At 53.5% G+C, this 18,953-nt stretch overlaps 3 protein-coding genes across 10 annotated transcripts; all 3 read right to left on the reverse strand.

Moving 5' to 3' along the window:
• Nucleotides 1-3,050: 3,050 nt before the first annotated feature.
• LOC128799977 (uncharacterized) lies at nucleotides 3,051-5,216 on the reverse strand. 3 transcript variants are annotated; one of them, XM_053964874.1, is made up of 7 exons: nucleotides 5,089-5,216; nucleotides 4,690-4,746; nucleotides 4,429-4,516; nucleotides 4,197-4,351; nucleotides 4,025-4,121; nucleotides 3,695-3,758; nucleotides 3,051-3,546 (listed from the first exon to the last, which is right to left on the reverse strand). In XM_053964874.1, exons 1-7 carry the CDS (start codon nucleotides 5,212-5,214, stop codon nucleotides 3,414-3,416), a joined length of 720 nt encoding a protein of 239 aa, XP_053820849.1. In that variant the 5' UTR covers nucleotides 5,215-5,216; the 3' UTR covers nucleotides 3,051-3,413. The 3 variants fall into 3 exon arrangements, with proteins under 3 accessions (XP_053820849.1, XP_053820848.1, XP_053820847.1); XM_053964873.1 differs by having other exon boundaries at nucleotides 4,025-4,127; XM_053964872.1 differs by having other exon boundaries at nucleotides 4,025-4,351.
• Nucleotides 5,217-7,063: 1,847 nt separating this feature from the next.
• Nucleotides 7,064-13,588, reverse strand: MEAF6 (MYST/Esa1 associated factor 6). 6 transcript variants are annotated; one of them, XR_008434844.1, is made up of 9 exons: nucleotides 13,493-13,588; nucleotides 13,262-13,377; nucleotides 13,075-13,162; nucleotides 12,570-12,615; nucleotides 11,847-12,039; nucleotides 9,044-9,073; nucleotides 8,883-8,940; nucleotides 8,252-8,285; nucleotides 7,064-7,790 (listed from the first exon to the last, which is right to left on the reverse strand). XR_008434844.1 is itself a non-coding variant. In XM_053964637.1 (8 exons), the coding sequence occupies exons 1-8, from the start codon at nucleotides 13,586-13,588 to the stop codon at nucleotides 7,782-7,784; spliced, it is 612 nt and encodes a 203-aa protein (XP_053820612.1). In that variant the 3' UTR covers nucleotides 7,064-7,781. The 6 variants fall into 6 exon arrangements, 4 of the variants coding, with proteins under 4 accessions (XP_053820612.1, XP_053820614.1, XP_053820615.1 ...); XR_008434845.1 differs by lacking the exon at nucleotides 9,044-9,073; XM_053964637.1 differs by lacking the exon at nucleotides 8,883-8,940.
• Nucleotides 13,589-14,790: 1,202 nt separating this feature from the next.
• SNIP1 (Smad nuclear interacting protein 1) lies at nucleotides 14,791-18,933 on the reverse strand. Its single transcript, XM_053964330.1, has 4 exons — nucleotides 18,755-18,933; nucleotides 18,586-18,682; nucleotides 17,564-18,126; nucleotides 14,791-16,236 (listed from the first exon to the last, which is right to left on the reverse strand). Exons 1-4 carry the CDS (start codon nucleotides 18,916-18,918, stop codon nucleotides 15,972-15,974), a joined length of 1,089 nt encoding a protein of 362 aa, XP_053820305.1. The 5' UTR covers nucleotides 18,919-18,933; the 3' UTR covers nucleotides 14,791-15,971.
• Nucleotides 18,934-18,953: the final 20 nt, after the last annotated feature.

Raw genomic sequence — 18,953 nt, forward strand, 5'->3', positions numbered from 1 at the left:
GGGAAAAGTCAGAAAAATTGTCCTTCCTCCCTGGGGTTCCTCTGACAGGCTTTGATCTCTGTGTGCAGTCTGAGGGCAGGTTATTGACTGGCTGTTAATCGATGCAGTGAGACCAAACCAGCCATGTACTGTGGCAGATAAGGGCATGTGCAGAGTATGCTGTTGATTTGGCTTTCCTGGGGTTGCTCAGTGCCCGGGACAGGCACTGGCAGGGCAGGTGGGATGAGCAGCAGCACTGCCTCTCGCTCAGCACCACAGTGTGGTTGTCTCGGGTGCTAAAGCAGGATTTATTGCCTTTTAAAGCAGCAGAATTGCCACACTCCTGGCAATTTTGGAATCGGCATGGACTGTGTTTGGCTTTAAGGGGCAATTCCACAGTACAGCCTGGAAATAAATACATATTTTATGCAGTTTACACTACATCTGTGTCAGATGTTGAGTGTGGAATACGTGAATGGTAAAATGTCCAGGTTTTGCTCTGAAGATTAGTTATGGACTGGAAGTGCAGCAGGAATATCAGTGCTCACCTTGTGGTGTAAGGATCTTCCCACCTGTTCCACTGCAGCACAGCATGTTCTTATCTCACTGATTAAATAACTTTATGCTCTGTATTGAAACTTGTGCTCTTCGTTTACCACAGGGCAGTGACTCTAGTTAATCAGAAACCAGGGAGGCAGGTGCTCCCAGAGACCAGCTGCATTTCAAAACAAACCTGCAACTCTCAGTCTGAAGTCTTTATTGACTGTGGGAGAGGAACCCTCTGAGGCTGTCACTGCAGTGACAGAGCTAATGTGGCTCCGTGTGAGTGCGGTGGGGGGGATGGAGAGGTGTGTCAGGGATCTGAGCACACCTTTAACCGGGTGAGGAGTTTGCTGCTGTCCTTAATGGGATCTGTAGTTGAAAAATGCTGCAGGATTTCAAGGCTGATGTTCCTGTAAAAGACAATGGGTGATTCTAGTTTTACGGGATATATAAAGGGGTAAATGTTTGTTTTTGCGTCTCAAAGCTGCACTGAGAGATAATTAAAGGAATCAGTGCAGAGGTTCATTATCACGGCCAGGAGAGGAAGAGCTGGAGCTGACTGACTTGGGTTGTGATGTTTCTATTGCAGTGCCAGTTCTAGGGCACATGGAGTAGTTTGGGAGGGTCAGGCCTGAGCACAGATCTGGTTGAAGTTACTCCCCCAAACTGCTGTGTGTGCTGCTGGGACAGCCAGCAAGCCCAGCCACAATCCCACTGCTGTGCTCTGAGCTTTCTCCTTCATTCACACAAAGTTCTGTGTCCCCATTTCCCAAGCTCACTGTGGTGACAGAGATTTGGGAAATGGGAATGCTGGCTGGAACTGTTGCTGCTGCACATTTTTCCCCCTACACGCTCCTCAGTGGCAGGAATGGTGGGGCTGCCTGCCTGGACACCTTGGCAATCCTGCTGGGGCTGTTAAGGTGGGGGTTTTGGGGTGCATCCTCTGGCTTAGCACTTCCTGGGGCTTGGTGGTAGAGCCTGCTATGACTGCTGGGTGTTTGCTTTGTGTTCTGGGTGAGCCAAACTGGGTCAGATCTGTGTCAGCTCTCAGAGCTGTTGGAGGGAAGGAGGTCACACATGGGCCTGTTGAAGGTTTCCTGTGCTCAGGGGCTTCCCAGCCCTCATCCTGTCAGCTGTGTGCCACTGAAGCCTCGTGCTGAGCTTCAGGAGAGGCTGCTTGCTCCAAGGAGGCCAGTCTGCTCTCAAGGACTTGCTCATCTCTCCACTGCCCTGTGCTGCCCTTGCTCCCTGAACTTCCATTTGAACTCAGCTGGTTCCTCCCATTGGGGGTTTCCAGGATGTGGCTAGCTCAGTCCCAACATTTTAAAGCATTTTCAGAGGCATCATGGGGGTGCAGTGATGGGAGCAGATTCAGCATCCACCCAGAGCTAAGGCTGCTGCTCTCCCCGTAGAGAGGAGTGGATGTACCGAGCATGGCAGCAGCTCTGCACCCTGTACCCCAAACTGCTGCTGCAGCATAGCCTCCCTGTGAGACTGGACTACAGGAAGCAGTAACTACAGTCAGTGTTGCATGCAAGAGGAGGGAAAGGTGCTGAGGAGGAGCTGGGTGCTGCCCGAGGGCAGTGGGGGGAGGCTGGGCTGGGCTGGGGTGGTGCTACCAGTGCAGATGCTGTCAGCACTTGCCCTCCAGCCACATGCTTTTCAGCTCTCACATGCTTTCCTAAAGGCCCTGAATACCCCGGTGCCCCCCAAGGCCAGGGGCTGCCCCTGGAAGCCAAAGCCTTGGCTGGGACAGCAGCAGCCTGCTCAGCCTTCCTGCCAAAGCCACTGAGGGCCCTGGCCAGGACTGGGGAGCAGTGTTGCACAAGTGTGTTGGAGTAAATGCAGCTTCAGGTTAAGCAATAGGTCAGGAGGCTTTGGCTGGTGTGGTGGCTGGGGAAAGGTTTCTGTGGCCTGCGTGGTGGCTCTTGCCTTGCTGTGGGGAGGGGCTGCTTCAGAGCTGGTGGCTGTAGCTAATGCTGCTGGATGTCACCCTCCTCCTCCTCCTGCACCCTGGCCCCCGTGGGCTGTCAGGGGATTTCCAGCCCAAGGATTGCCACAGAGAGATGAATGTGGCTGCAGCAGGAGCAGGACCTTGTCACATCACCGTCTGCTGCTCCCATGGTCCCAGCATGGAGGGTGCTGTGATTCCTGCGGGGGGGGGGGGAGGGCAGCCTGGGGCCCCCATGGCACTGCCAGCTCATCTGCAGGACCTGGTTTCCTTTGGTATTTCTGAGCAGCACGGGGCTGTCCCAGGGCCGGGTGGGTGCAGGGTGAGTCAGGCCACTGCTATTGGCGTTGCATCAGTTCCCTGCATGTGGGAGCTGCACGGGCACGTTGGGAGGACAGATCCCTTCCACTCCTGCTGCTGCTGGAGCCTGGCCCCAGCCCCTGCTGCGGGTCCCTGCTGGTCCCTGCTCTGCTTCAGCCAGAGCTCATCCTGTCCCCCTCCCCAAAGAGCCTGCAGGGCACTGGTGCAGCTGTCCCAGTTCTGCTGGGGAAAGACCAGGCAGACACAAGCGGTGGAGAGGCTGCCTGTATTGAACAGTGGGAGCAGGGCAGGGTGCAGCCCCCCGTGCTGGGCCAGGCCAGGGCACTGGGCAGCCCCTCAGCCCTGCAGGCTCCCAGGCCTGGTTGGAGGGGCCCTCAGCCGTGCCCAGGGAGCCGGTTGCCCTTGACCGCTGTCTCAAGGAGCCAGCCCAGGGTTGCGACACGTGCAGGAACAGCTGCGGAGGATGGATCTGGCCGATCAGGAAGTCAGTGGGTGAGTTTTGCAATCCCTCACCCAGTGCACGGTGACTGAAGCTGGGGCTGACCAGACCCTTGTTCCTGGAACTCCCAACAAGTAGCAGAGCAGGAGGATGCTCCTCGGTGGGCTTCACCACACACAGTCAGCCCAGGGGCAGTCCTGGGCAGGGAGAGCTGTGATGTGTCCTGGGGCAGATCCAGGGCCAGTGGCTTGTCCTGACCTGCCTCCAGCTGCGTCCTGCTCCTGGGGAATGGCTGCAGCTCTGCTGGATGGGGCTGGGCCCAGCCAGCACCAAGGGATGGAGGCACATGCAGGATACAGCTGGGACTGTGCCAGCCTGGCCTGTGTCCTGCAGGGCCTGGGCAGGGAGGAATGTGTGGATCCTGCCTGGTTTGCTGAGGCCCTGCTCACACCTTCACTTACATTTTCTGCCTGTCAGGCTGGATGGAGCCACGTGGTTGCTGAGGTGCCTCCATCCACTGGCGTCCTGGAAAAGGGCAAAGGAGAGAGAGGGGACAACACCAGTGGGAGCACCCAGCCAGGCTCCTGATGGGAACAGAACTCTGGGAGCCTTTCCCAGCACCTACCTCCCCAGGCTGCCCAATGCCACCCAGTGTCCAGGTGGGAGCTGGTGGATTACCCACACTGCCCATTAGCAGAGGTCAGTACATTGCCCTGTCCCCAGCTCTGGAGGCAGGGCCCCCCTCCCCAGCCTCTGGCTCCCTGTGCCCCCCTACAATTCCCAGCCCCTACCTTCTGGGCTCTCTCCTTCACTCCCACTAGCACTTTGGTTCTCTGCTTCCCCTAGCAGCTCAGGGCTGTCACCGCTGTTCCACCGCCACAGCAGCTCCTGCAGCTGGGACAGGGTGTGAGGGTCTGGGGTGTCAGAGGGGGCTCTGGGGGCTGGCACCCCCCGGGCACTCACCCGTTGGTGCAGGCTTTGCTGTTCCCGCAGCAGCTCCAGGAACCGGCTGCTCCACAGGAGCTTCTCAGCCCCCAGCTCGGTGCAGAGGAAGTGGACATCGGCCTCCAGAGCCTCCAGCCTCCCCAGCATGGCCTCGCCGTGCTGCTGCCACTGCCCTGGCACCACAGCTCAGCTCCTGCCAACCCCCATGGCACCGGCCAGCCCCAGAGACACCCCCGCGCCAGGGACCCACCTGTCTGTCCAGGCTCCCATGCAGAATCTGAGTCCACATTCTCCTCCTCCTCTCTCCCCTCTAGTCTAAGCTGCAGGGCTGTGCCGAGCTGGAAGCCAACGTGGACAGTGGGGGCTCGCAGGTCCATGGGCAGCTGAGCCCAATGGCCCCTGGCACTAGCCCTGTGTGGGGAGCCCCCCTGGTGCCACCCCAGCAGGCCGTGTCACTGTCAGCTGTCCCGGCGTTTGCCCGGTGCTCGGTCTCTCCCAGCGGGGGAGTTACCTCCTCGGCGACCTGGAAGGCTCCATCCCAGCAGCTCTTGTAGCACATCAGCAGCACCTGGGGGAGAAGAGGACTCACACCCGCCCTGTGCAGTGCAGAGCCTGGAGTGGAGTCCCCGCGTCCCCAGGGCTCTCGGTGGGCACAAGCACACAGCGCCTGGAGCCAAGCAGCACCCGGGGACGGGAGTCCCGCTCCCGCAGCGGGTGTTGCGGTGAGGCGCCCCCCTGCCTCCAGCTGCAATAACTGCCAGCTCGCAGCAGCAGCGGTGCAGGGATTGCACCCTGCCTCCAGCCCCCCGCAGCAGCAGCAGCAGTGCAGCGATTGCACCCAGCAGCGCCCCGCGTTTGGAGCCGGCAGAGGTGCGGGGAGGTGCCTGGGGAAGGGCTGTGCGGTACCGACCCACGCCAGGCTCCAGAGCCCCCGCAGCCCCCGCAGCGCCATCCCGCAGAGCGACAGGAGCCGGCGGCACCCGGCGCGCAGCAGCCGCCGCCACCAGGTCTCGGCCGGAGCGCGCTGCCGGCCCATGGCACCTGCGGAGCGGGACACGCAGCTGAGCGCGCCGGGGCTGCCCTCGCCCCGCCCTCCGGAGCTGCCATGCCGAGGGTCAGGGTCTGTCCCGGCTCGCCGTGAGCCAACACAGCGAGAGGGGACAGGACCCGCGGGACTCCCGCCGCCCCCTCCCCGCCACCCCCTTACCCAGCCGTGCACCGGGCGCGGCCCCTCCTGCCCTTCGGCAACCAGATGAACTCCTGCCTAATCCTCTTGGTGACAAGCTGTGCAGGGATTAGCGTTTCCCTAACGTTCCGCCTTTGGGGTCCATAAGGACAGCGGCTGCTCTTTATGCTTTCCTTTGCTCAGGATTCATCTTTCACAAGCAAAGGACTCGGGAAATATTTCTAACCACTATTTTTAGCTTTAATTGCATTTAGGTAAAGGCTGTGCAGCTCCCTCTGACTCCTGTGGCCAGGCACTGGCCATCCTGGGGGTCTTTAGTCACTCAGGTTCTTTAGTAAGTAAATCAGAAATGTTCAGAAGTCAAATGGAAGTTTTAGGCACAACTGCTGGAGTCAGGACCCAGCGGGGAACAGCTGATCCTGTGACTGAATCAAGTGTGTGCTATTTCTCTTTCTGCCCCATCAATGTGCCCCCCTCAGGCTGCAGAACAGGCTGTCCCCTCCTTCGGTGACAAACACAGCCAGAGGCAGGAATGGCTGCACTTCCCCATTGTCCCTGCAGCACCCCAAAGTGTGACAGGGAATGCAGAGCTGACCCTGCCACACAACCTGCCTGCACGCAGGCTCCGAGCTACACTAGCCCTTTGCTGCTTCTCCAAAATGTTCCACCCAAAAAAGTCTGTCAGCTTTCCTCGAAGTCAGAGGTGCAGCAGAGACTTCAGCCTCTGAAATCCAGGTGCTCCAGCCATCCCTGCTTGGAGCAGCAGCAGCAGCAGAACTGTTTTCATACCAAGGCCAGGGAATCAAAACCATCAGCTGAGAATTCTTTTTTCCAGCTATGGAGGAGCAAGGCTTTGTAGTTTATGCTGTTCCCTAAATCTTCCACCCCCCTGTACTTAAACTCTAAGTTAAAACACAGAAGTAGGCCGGCTTTGCAGCTTGGCTTTTAAGCTGCTCTATCCCGACCCCCCCGTGGAGAAGCAGCCACCAGTCCCTGAGCAGAGACCCAGCTCCCTGCAGGATAAGCCAGCTCCCTCCAGCAACAAACATGGAGCTGCCTTGATCCCCAGATCAGCCACAGCACAGAACAGAATTCTGCTTCCTCGTGCTCCCAGTGCCCAGAGAGAGCTGAGGAAGATCCCAAACCCCAGGGGAGCAGAGGTGCAGCAGAACACGTGAACCCTCGGCTGTGCCACGGGCCGTGCACACTCCGAGGACTCAGTGACAGCCCTGTCCCATGGCCCCTGTCCCACCTCTCCCTCCAGCAGCAGGGGTTACACAAACACATCCCAGCACTGACAAAGAAAGCAATTCCCCACAGCTCAGTTCAACCGCAGCACCAAGATTCTGACGTGGCTGCTGTGAGAAGCACCCAGCCGTGATTCCTGTCCCGCTTCAGGGACAATCCAGCTGGCTCATCCATCCCTGATCTGCAAGCAATATGCCAGCAGAATCGTGGACATTCCAGTCCTGCCTTGCAGCAGGATCAGCCAGACACAGCTGGAGAACAGAGCCTGGCACTCCCTGCAGCACTTAGGAACAGCTACCCCGAGGAGAGAAAAGCACCAAGAGAACCTCCCATGGGCCACGGGACAAGGAACAGCTCCAGTGCCAAAGGGGAAGAACCCCAGCAAGTCCCCATAAAGCAGGTGGACACTAAAAAGCACCAGGAGTAAAAGTCTGGACTGAATAAACCGTGAGAAGAGACAAACATGGAACTTTTATTGTTTATGTACAAATGACAGAGGTTTGTATTCAAAAGAGAACCCACCCAAAGTCAGCGACAGGGAAAAGTTGGCTCTGAGCTCTGGCCCTTCCTGCACCTAAAACACTGAGGACTATCAGGAGATGGTGTTTAAAATTAAACTAAGAGAAAAGGGTTAAACTGCCTTCTTCTCTGCTTGAGTAAGAATCAAGAGCTGCTCCACAAAATGAAGAACCTTCCACTACACGGACTAAACAAAGAAACCCAAAGTCAACTTGTAACTATACACTTCAGCTTTAAAAAAGGCACAACAAAACCAACAAAATAAAACAAAACCAAAAAAGCCCAAACCTGTAAAGCTAAATATCAACAACAAAAGTAATTTAAGTCTCACAACATGGATGGGACACACTGAATCCTACCCCAGTTCCAGTGGGTAGTCCCGAGTCCAGTATCAGCCTTTTCAGCAAGTTCCCGACCAAGGCAGAAGCACAGAACAGTCAGGAATTCAGAACTACTACAACTACTATACCACCTTTGTCTTCCTGCAACTCAGGTGGTTTAAAAATGATGCAAAGTACATGGTCCAGGATTTCCTCCCCCCATCCAAGTCCCTTAGAGTGAGTCACTCCTGCTGCAGCTGCCATCCTGCTTCAGGGCTTCTCAGTGGGGAGTCACAGACCTAAATCCCAGGAGCATCAGCACTGATGGCTCTAGTAGTCCTGCAGAGAAAGGACAGCACATGCACATTAAAACCTTCCCACCTGTGATTCTGCTCTTGGAGCTGAGGGTTCTCAGTCCTCTCTCATCTCACACACCACTAGATGCAGCCAAAACAGATCTTTTTCTTGTAGCTAAACATTGAAAAGCAGGACCCTTCCAACCTTGAGTATCAACTCAAACCAGATGCTTTTGATGCTCCAGATCATGACAAGGTAACAGGATGCAAAGCAGCTTTTTCCACGAGAAGCACACAGGTGTTATCTGTGACCTGGGCTCAGAACAGCCCACCTGGGCTCAGCTGCTGTCACAGCCAGGGGACAATGCTGATCTCACGCTGTGACTCCTCAACCACGACAGTAAGAATTCAAATGACAGCAGCAGCAGGAGGGTTTTTAAAGCCTGTAAGTCAGCCAGCCCTTCCAGTGAGCAATGAAAACACAGACAGAGCACGGATACTTACGGCTCTTGGCTTTTTGTTTAACTTGAGATCAATCCTGTGGTTGGAAAGACAAGAGAAATGTCCATGTCAATACTTGACCCAACACCAGAGTTACTGCACAGGGCACAGCTACGACAGAGACTATGGTTAATCCATCCATTCCCAACTGGCTGAGCCAGGGCGCTGTTCCCAGGGTTACTGGGCATGAGAGCAGCAGAGGAGAGTCGAGTTATTATTTGCCAAAAAGCAGATTCCATCCACTCCCAGACAGAGTTAATCAAGGGGCACAGTCAATCACAGGGCACTTAGGCGGGTGAATAAGGGGAACTAGGCATGCTTTATGTTAATTTAATCTGCCAGAAGTATAACTATGCCACAGGTAATTAGCCAGACATAGCGTGAGAGTTGTTTACTTGGATAGAGGAGTTAGGATGACAGGGATTATATGAGCCAAAATTACTGAGTTTAGTACATTTTTCCAAAAGGAAATATCCAAGTCTATACTTATCTCCTTAAGCAGCAAAGCCAAAAGAATCAGTTTTTGAACTAAGTTTTAAAGTTAAAAAGTTTTATCTATTTAAATATGAAACAGAAAGGTAAAGAAGAGTGAAGTTAATTTATAATTTGCTGAAGTTATTAAATAAAATGTTACCTCCATCACGCTTTTCTGTTTTTTAAAAAAACTTCCCAGCCTAACCTAATATACATACCTACAATTAAACAGATAAACTAGGGGTTAGCAAGGTCTCAAAAGGCACATCGGTGTCTACACACTAATAACACAGCACAAGTACTAATTCAAGTCAAACTTACTCAAAGTCATAATCAAACATGCCAGACGGGCTGAGGGGCAGCATTTGAAAGGGAAGAAAGCAATAGAAATTAATATACTAATGAATTAAATCAATTAATTGATTAGCCACCCTAGCGAGATTGCTAAAAAATAAAATGAAATAAATAATAAAGCCAGTGTTCAAACACCATCAAGTTCTTCAGATATCTTAACCAGGACTGGACACAAAAAGCACTCTGGGTTGGCAATCCAGATTCCCCCTCCCCACTTGATTTCTGTGAACAAGAGGTGGGTTTGGTTAGCGCAGGGGATTTTAGGAGCTGAAGGAGGGGCAGCTGCCAGACCCGCAGAGGGCAGAGCTCAGGGGCAGGACAGGAACCCGAGGGCTTGGAAAACCAAAGTGAGGGGTCAAGAAGCTGGGGAGGGGGCTGAGCTGCCAGGGCAAGGCAAAGCTGGTTCAGGCAAAGGTCACACAGAACTTGGTGCCCAACCCTGCACTGGGCTGTTCCCCCCACACCCCCAGCACTGCTGTCCCCAGCAGTGGTGGCCCAGGGACGTTTGGCCAGAGCTGAGCAGTTCGGTGACTGTCCCACCCCCTCAGACAAGTGCCACAGCACCACCTCCAGACTCAGCTGTGCCCACAGCTGGCACCGGTGGGGAAGGATTGAGCATGGAATCCCATTCCAGGACTGCACTGCCAAGAGCAAACAGCACTGGGTTCACTCAAACACTTGTTAGCTGTGAGAACAGCTGAGCACACAGAAAATATCCACCCTGGCCTTGCTGTGGTGTGGCAGGGAGCAGAGGGACAGCACAGCCTCTGGAGCCACACCTGAGGCTCTGTGTGCACCTGAAGCCAAAGGTCCCCACAGGGGAACCCAGCGAGGCCGTGCTCCTGCAGGGCCCTTTCCCAGCACCCCCCAGTTCTCCAGAACGGGGGAGCGAAACCCAGAGTCGTGCTGGCAAGAGGAAGAGCTTCTGAATCAAGAGAAAAGCCAACATTTCTTTTTATTTTTCTCTTTTTCATGCCAGACCCCTCAGGGAACAGACCCACAGGTCTGGCTGGAGCACCTGTGGGGTTGTGGAAAGCCCTCGCTGCACGATCAAGGACTGGGTTGTTGCTGGGGTGTTTTTAGCCTAAACATACTCGAGAATTGTTTGGTCTTGTCTGCCAAAATTTAGGGGATAGTCAGTAACAGCAATCACAATTTTAACAGAGCTTTTATTACAGACAAATTTAATTATCTTTTTATGATTTTTAATTATCTATCTGGCCCTGCTAAGCATTACAAACAGTCAGTTCCTGCCTCGCTGAGTGTCTGACAGAGCCTGGGAACATAGAAGCTGCCACAGGTGAGCAGGGCAGAGCTCCTCTGTCCAGCAGCCTGGTCTGGCAGCAGCAGCCAAAGCTGCAGAGAGGGGATGTGAAGGAACCCAGAGCCACACAACCTGTTGAGAGGCAGCTTCCCCCCAGCTCCTGTCCCTAAAGTCCAGGTCATGGACCAGAGCAAAGAGATTTACGTCAGTTCCAGCACCTGCCCTGCACCCCACCATGTTGTTGGCCATGGTTTGTCCAGAGAGAATATTTTATAATTTGTTTGAAACGGCAGTTTTCTTAAGCTGTACTTCAGTTTTACAGGTTGTTTCTCTGGACTTGTTCACGGATGTAGTTTCTTGTGTTATTCCTGAACTTCTTCCAAATATCTACAGGCAAAAAAAGAGATTTGAACTTCTTTGGATTCCCAGCTCATGGGGAACCAAAGGGACATCCAGTCCTTTTGGATATTTGGCCAATTCAGGCTGCTGTAGGAAGGAAATTCTGACCCAAGAATTAAAGAAACACTAATGACTCAACACTTAATGAAGGCAAAAAAGGAGTTAAGCATTTTTCAAGCATTGTACCTACCTCATATCCCCACCCCAACTGTCCCCAGCCCCCCTTTTAAACTTTTACCACTTTAAATCCTTTCTCTAATTGCATGGCAGGTCCCTTAAAGAGAAGAGGCAGAGGCAACAGCTCAGAGCCAGTCTGCTCAGAGCCAGCACAGACTAGAGAGTTTTAAAAGCTCCATTACTTCTGTGAGATCCTCAGGCCCCAGTTTCAGCAATCCTTCCAGACAGCTCTGCAGTGTCTCCTCTCCACGGTTTTCCTCCCTCAGGGCCTGATCACAGGCACTGTCACTGCCAGAGCCTGGGCTGAGGGCACAGATACCAGCTCATCGCCCTCATTACACCTTAGGGGCAGAGCTGGAAGGTAAATCCAACCAGAAAAGAGTTCAAGGAATCTGTTTCATGTGAATTTCAGGTCAGTTTAATAACAAATACTCTCAGGTGAAGGTGACACAGCAACTCCTCTATGCCAGCACTGAGACTTGGTTGGGATGTGAGAGCTGGAAGGGGCTGCGGTGGAAATGCAGATACTGGCAGTGTCCAAAACCCCAAAAACATTCCCATTTGATTTCCACCCTCCTTCAAAGAAAACACTAACATTCCTGTCCTACTGGGCTCTGCAGAAACCAAGCAGCAAGCTCAGGAGGTCAGGACCTGCTGGAAGGAATAAACTTTATCCTGGAGAAATGGGAGAGCTGGAGAAGCTGCCCAGAAGCACAGCTGTGCCACAGCTGGAGTGAGCACCCTGTGCTGCTTGTTTAACTTCCTCAGCACTCTCCCCTCCTCTTCCAAAACCAGGAAAACCACCCAAACAAATGACCCCAGCTGCCTGTTGGTTATTCCAACGTGTTACTGGCTCCCCTCAGCCAATAAATTCAATCCAGCCCCAGGCAAGTCTCCAGGTGTGGTGAGCATGCTGCTGGTCCCACTGACCTGTGTCTGTTTTTGTTCTTTCTCTTTTTGTGGCTGCTGTGGTGGCTCCCAGAGGAAGTGGAGGAAGCAGCTTTCTGGGGCTTCACACCCTGCACGGAGCCATCCAGCTCTTCAGCATCCTCCTGGTTGGGCTCATTCTCCTGGTTGTGGAAGTCTGGAGAAGTGTCACTCTCTGTGCCACTGCCCGGCTCCCCTAGAGCAGGACAAAGCCAGGTGAGCACCAGGGTGAGCTCATGGCACAGCCCTGAGTGGGAGAAACAACCCCAGAACAGCAGCAGAGGCACCTGAGCCCTGCAGCACCAGGTGAATCACAGAGCCTGGGAAAAAAGCTCTGCAGGACAGAGGAAGCTGCTCCTCAGCACTGAGGAACCACATCCTCTTTGGTGCTGATCACAAAAACGTTTTTTCAGTGTCCTGGAGGTGAGTGGTCCCTCCCCAGGTCTCCTGTGACTGACACATCTACAGACACAGTGCTTCAGCTCGTCCAGCCTCTTCCTCCACAGAGCACCAAACCAATTTCAATCCCTTTTACATACAACAGAGCCCTCTGAGCCTGGAAAGAACTTGGGAAGTCAACAGCCAGGGGCAACCCAAGGGCAGCAGACGCAGGGATTGGGAAGGGGAGCCAGACCCCAGCCCAGATCTGGAAGGCTGAGACAGGGCTGAACGGTGGGGAGAGTGTAATTCTTCCCAACTTCAGAGAAAAGTGACAAAGGCACTTACGCTTCTCAATGAGCTGGTCCTGGACTCCAGCTAACGCACTGACAGCCTGGGAAACCAAACGGGATGTCAAGTCAAGCAGGGACTCACTTCCCAACACTCAAAGCATGGAGCCCAGCTCACACAGACATGTCCCTCTGAAGTGCCTGTGGCCCCATGTGGCACCGGGGCTCTGGGGCAGAGACAAAGCCAAGGGACAGCAGTGACACCAGGGACAGGCAGCCTCCCACCCCAAACACTCGGAAAGGGGCTCTGGAAGAGGCTGCAGGGTGGGATGGGGATGCTTAGGGCAGGAAGCCAGGGCAGGTACGGGATTTCAAAGGGGGAAGTCATTCTGCAGGTGATCACAGCAGGACTAAGGCACCAAGGGACAGGGATGGGATGGGGATAAAACAGGAACAGGAACGGGGACAAGGAAAGGGATGGGAATGGAGATAGGAATGGGGACAGGGATAAGGAGAGGGGTGAGCACAGGGCTTACGGGGTCAGGGCTCATCTCAGCACTCACCGCTGCTGAGGTGACCGAGGACTTGCTGAAGAGCCTCTCGGCCTCCTTGAACTTGCGGTTCCTCCGGTCGTTTTTGCTGTTGGAGTTCCTGAAACAGAGACAGGCGCGATGGCGGGGCCGGGCGAGCGGGGGGGGGGGGGGGGGGGGGGGGGGGGGGGGGCAGGTGGGCAGCGCCTCCGCCACTCACTTCTGGTTGGTGAGATAGCGATCCCAGCCGCGGATGATGTTGCCGTACATCTGCGTGTCCTCCAGGTAGCTGCCCTCGAAGGCGTAGATCTGCCGCTCCAGGTTTGCCAGCGTCTCCTGCCGGGAACACCGCCGCGCATGGAGCAGGCCCGGCCGCGCCGCTCCGGCCCCGCCGCTCCCCCGGCCGCTCGGCCGCCACCCGCACCGCACCGAGCCCCTCCTCGGCGCTCACCGCCAGCTCCTGTTTGCGTTTCACCAGCTCGGCGAGCTCCCGACGGGTGTCCGGGATCTGCGGGGGCCCGCCGGCCTTGGCGTGCAGCGCGGCCATGGCGGCGCGGCCTGCGCGGGGCGGGGCGGAGCGATGCCGGCCGCGGCCGCCAGGGGCGGTGGCGAGGCGGGAGGGGCGGGGGCGGCGGCGCGGCCCCGGGCCCGGCGGCAGGGACAGCGACAGCGGGGTAGCGACAGCGGCAGCGGGCCCGTGCCGGGGACGGGAACGCTCGGTGGTTCTGCCTGCCCGGTGATTCAGATAGTCCCCGATTCAGACATTCAGGTAGCCCCCAGTTCAGATATTCAGGTAATCCCCCATTCAGATAGCCCCCAATTCAGATATTTAGGTAGCCCCCCATTCAGATAGCGCCCGATTCAGATATTCAGCTATTCCCCCATTCAGATATTCAGGTAGTCCCCGGTTCTGCGGTCTTCAGGGTCCCTCTGAAAGCAATGGGGTATTTGTCTTTACAAACAAACCACGGGTAGGTAAAACTAGTGCTGAGAGGTAAAAGCTGCAGTGGGATTTCACTGACTGAAGAATAGAATGAGAGGGATTTGTGTTTACAGATCTACTGTGGATCTGCTGATAAATAGAAGTGGATGCTGAGAGATGAATGGAACAATGGGAAGAACCATAAATTCCATAGAAATTCCACTGATTGACACAAGGAAAAGGTGGGGGTATACATTGGAAGGGGGACTGTATTAGGGTCTTGGGAAGTTTGTACCTCTCAAGTACCTCAGCCAGTGAGGAAAGAGAGAGGGAAATGTGGCTAGGAAATTGGGATAGAAAGGAGACTGCGTCCTCTAACAACTTGAGAGACCCCATGGGAAATGCCCCATGGCCTCTCCCTTTATTGGAATAAAGTTCCAGAACTCTATCTCCTTTTTGGACATAAACCTCTGGTGTTTGTGGGTTAATTTTCCTGACACCTCCAACCCATACCTTTCTATGATCCTATTAAACTGTCACTCCGATCCTCTGCAGTGACAGTGGGGGCCAATTTGCCCTTTTGCAGTACAGCAATTCTGTCACTTCCCATTCCTGTGAGAACCCTGTCAGGGGACACAGAATGAGCCACCCTGACCACACTCAGGTGAGGAAGGGGAGCAATACAAACCTCCTGTGCTCACAGCCTCTCCAGGCTTTGAACTTATTTAGTTTCTTTACTACAGAAACAAGTACTGAAACTTCATTTCTTTTGAGGGAAAAATAAAAAAGGGCACTAGAAAAACATTACAACTGAAAGTAATCATGGCTAAATTTACAAATTGTTTATTTAAAAACCCTTGGAGCATATATAAAGGAGCTCCTCCTGCTCAAACCCCATCTTACCCATCTGAAACCCCACAGCAATGCCCCATATTTACACTATCAATGTGTACAAGCACCTTTGTGTACAGTCTGTACACAGCAGGGACGAACAGGTGACACCACAAACACCCAGGTGAATCAGTGAAGTGTGGGACACACACACGGAACATAAAGCAACGTTGGAGGAGACACCAAAGACTCTGCAACTCCCACTGAGTGGGACTGGTGCTTCTCTCCCTAAACACTGACTTCTTCACTGTGTTCAACAAAGTACTTGGCTAAGTTTTTATAAAAAGAGAACTTAAAATAGTGCAAACTGGTTAAAACATTTCACCCTGTCACAGGTGTTTCTGTCTGACACAAACAAACCCTGGGGTGGGGTGAGAAATAAGGGCTCTACCTTACAACCCAGACACTCCACATCCAGGACAGTTTCAGCATCATGTGTGGGAACAGGAAACTTGGGTCACAGTCTCATCACCTGAAATTCCAGGAACTGTTTAAACTTCTGTTTCACATTCCCTTGTGATTCCCAGGCAGAATTCCAGTGAAATGCCCATCCCTCAGTCACCACGAGGCAAATTAGATACCCAAAACATACAAATACATGAGGGTCTTTACCACATTTCTGCCATTTTAGCAGTGATCCAGGTAAATTCTCCTGTCAGAACTCCCAACAGGCAGAGGAATTTGGCAAACTACGGAACAGGACGTGCATCAGGTATTCTCTAACTAACCTTTCAGTCTGTAGCATTTTCAAAGGGCTATAACAAAACAAGTCATAAAAATAATTTTCCAGATGCTGTGTTTGACATGGTTTGCTGGAAGAGTCTGACAGCATCTGTGGAGGGTTTCCAGCACCAGAGTTTTCACATCCAGGCGCTCTTCAGCTTCTTGGGAGAAAAATAAAATAAAAATAAAGCTGTATTTCCTGATATGCAAAACTATCAAACACGAATAATGAGCAAAGGCCCCCAAAACAAACTATGGGAACAGATCAGCAACAGAGAAAGGACTTTAAGGCAACAAGAGGCATCAGTGCTGCAATGCTCCATGTTCACATCCCATCCTGTTCAACTGCAAGGAGTTTCTCTCCTCTGCCTCTCCCCAGCGTCTTCCTCATCCGTTAACTGTCAGACTCTTCCTCCTTCTCCTCATCCTCATCATCATCCTTGGCGTTGGCCTCAGATTTATCTGAGGACTCGTGGAGCAGGACATACTCCCTGCTGCTGAAGCCGAACTTGAGCACGTCCTTCTCCTTCAGTTCGTAGTAGCGCTGGGGCTCAATGCGCTGGTTGTTGAGGAAGGTGCCGTTCCCCGAGCCCAGGTCGATGATGTAGGGCCTCACCCTGCGGCCCACGGTGCCGTCAGCTCGGGTGTACTCTACCAGCCTGCAGAACAAAAGCACTGCCTGAGCCACCAGAGAGACAGCAAACATGCTGCAAAAGCAGGTGAGGCAGAAAGTGTGCTGCTCCACCAGCAGGTGGGTTTGTGCAGTGAACACTCCTCTGAACCAATGAGAGCAACAAGAAACTGTGAGACAGCAGATTCTGAGAGAGGCTGCATCACTCCCAAAGCTCTGCTGATGTAACACAGCAGCTCCTGCACTGGGACAATGTTCTCCAAGAGAGCACTGCTGGCAGCAGCAGGACCCTCTGTACAGCAGAGTGAGCAAGCAAACCAACAAACCTCTCCTTGAAATGCTTTCACAAACCTCTCCTTGAGTGCTTTTTAACCCAGTCACAGCTGCTGGGTTATTCCAGCCTGGATTCACACCCCACACTGTGTCTAACCCCGCTGTGTGATTTCTCTGCTTGCAGCTAATTACAGGAATTTCAGATATATTTGGCCACTGCTGGGATGACCTGCAGCAGTCACACATAAATTCCACTTCACACATGCCAACAGCAAACTGTCCCCTCCCAGCCACCCATTCAAAGGCATTTGCTTTGCGTACCGCTTTCCCCCCTTGCTGGAATTTGAAATGCAGGGAACTCTTAGAATTTTGAGCTTGTAAATGAAAGCTTAAAATTAAAGACAAGATTTGAGACTTTAAAAAAGCTTCTAAATTTAAGTGTTAGAAATAAAAATGTAAATTTATAGTTTAAAGCAGAGACATGTTGAACTAAGTAAAAGAAAGTTTCGAGTTTAAAATACAGAAAAAATAAAAATAGTTACAAAAGTAAGCAACTTTAAAATGCAATGCTTAAAATGGAACGTTTAAAATGTAAGTTTGTGTATCAGGGTTAGACATGATTAACTGAGAAAGTTTAGAGTGTAACATAAGTTTAGAAGATAAAATATCTAAAGATTAAGTAAAAAATATAAATATATTTGTTTTAAAATTCAATTAAATAACGCACAGGCATAATTATTTCATTAATAAATACTATTAATCAGTATTAATAAATACTATTAATGATTAATAAATATAATAATATTAATAACAAATATCATAACAATGATAATAAATATCAGTGTTTTATTAATAAACCTTTCAAAAGCCTTATAACTTGTAACTTTTTAACCTTTTTAACCTAAGAGTCTTGTAATTTTTTAACCTGTACTGTAAAAATGTGAACTAAACTCACTTTTCTTACTTATGTAAAATAAAAAAAAAAAAAAAAAAAAAAAAAAAAAAAAAAGAAGCAAACTGCATCATCAAAACCAATTCAAAAACCATCCGAAACTCCTTCAGAGCTCCTGCCAGGCTCTCACCGGTACTGGAAGACGGCGTGCTGCTTGGAGCAGGAGGGGTGGTCGATGGGGATGTCGGCGATGCGGCGGTGCCGGCCCAGCAGGTAGGCGCTCTGCCTGTGGATGTACATCACGGGCAGGAACTCGTCGTTCTTGAAGGGGTACAGGCGCCAGCGCGTCTTGGGGATGCGCGCCTCGGGGGGCTCGCTGTACTTGATCACCACGCCTCGGAAGGTGTTGGTGTCCTCCAGCAGCGCCCCCGACAGCTCGAAGCTCGGCTTCTCCTTGTTGGCGGCGGGTTTTTCTTTGGCCTTGCTCTCCGCCTGCCAGGGATCTGCATTCTGTTCGCCGCTGCCCTCGGTGCCCTGCCGGTGCTCCCGCCGCCTCTCGTTGTAGAGCTCCCTCTCTGCCTGCTGCTCCCGCAGGGTCTGCGCCTCCCGTTCGTGGCCACGAGCTCCCGGCCGGTCACCGGGGTTCTTCCTTCTGTCTGCATGGTCCTTGTGCCGGTCCCGCCGGTGCTCCTGCTCTGCTGGGTGCCTCTGCTTCCGCTCCTCGTTGCCCCTGCGGCAGTGATCGTCCCGCTCCTGGAAAGGATGATCAGAATCAAAGAGCAGCACGTCAGTGTCGGCCTTTCAGAAAATGCCAACCCCATACACTGGGAAAACACATACTGGCAAGTGTGTGTGCAACTCTGACACGGCATGGAACAGATTTCCCTGCCAGACTACTTGGGTTCTCACAATTCGCATAGAATAAAGCACCAGGAGCAGGTGGTGCAGCCTGCTCTTGGGAAAGGACGCAGCTCCCAGGGGCGCCTGTGCTGTAGCACAGGCAGGGCTCCAACAGGAGCTCCAGCCACGGGTGGCACAGCCTGAGCTGGGCAGCGGGAGCTCCTGACTCGCCCAGACCCTCCCTCTGGTCATGGGACACGATGCAGGGCCCAGTCAGAACTGACAAGTGAAGAGGCACTTTCTGTACCCGCTACGGCCGAGTCTCCGGGAACTGTGTCCGCGGGGCCCCGCTCTACCGAGAGCCTCGCGTACCTGCTTTACCCTCACGGCGCCGTGGTGCGGGCTGTGGCTCCTCCTGCCTCGCGGGGAGCGGCTTCTCCGCCCGGACCTGCTCCTCCGCCGGGGCGACCTGGGGAACAACGGAAGGGGTTGAGCGTCGGGGCCGGGCCGAGCGTGGGGCCGAGCGGCTGGGCCTCCGTACCTGCTGCTGCGGCTGCCCGCGCGCGCCCCTGCCGGGCCCCGCCGCTCCTCGCTCGGCGGCGACGGAGTGCGCCGGGGGCTTCGCCGCTCGGTCTTCACCACCACCGCCGCCTCCCGCCGCCGCCGCCGCTCTCTCCGCCGCTCCTCCGCCGCCGCCGCCTCCATGGCGTCCGTCCCGACGGAAGTGCCGCCACTTCCGG

This window comes from Vidua chalybeata, chromosome 25 (genome assembly GCF_026979565.1).
Source record: "Vidua chalybeata isolate OUT-0048 chromosome 25, bVidCha1 merged haplotype, whole genome shotgun sequence".
Classification (NCBI taxonomy): domain Eukaryota; kingdom Metazoa; phylum Chordata; class Aves; order Passeriformes; family Viduidae; genus Vidua; species Vidua chalybeata.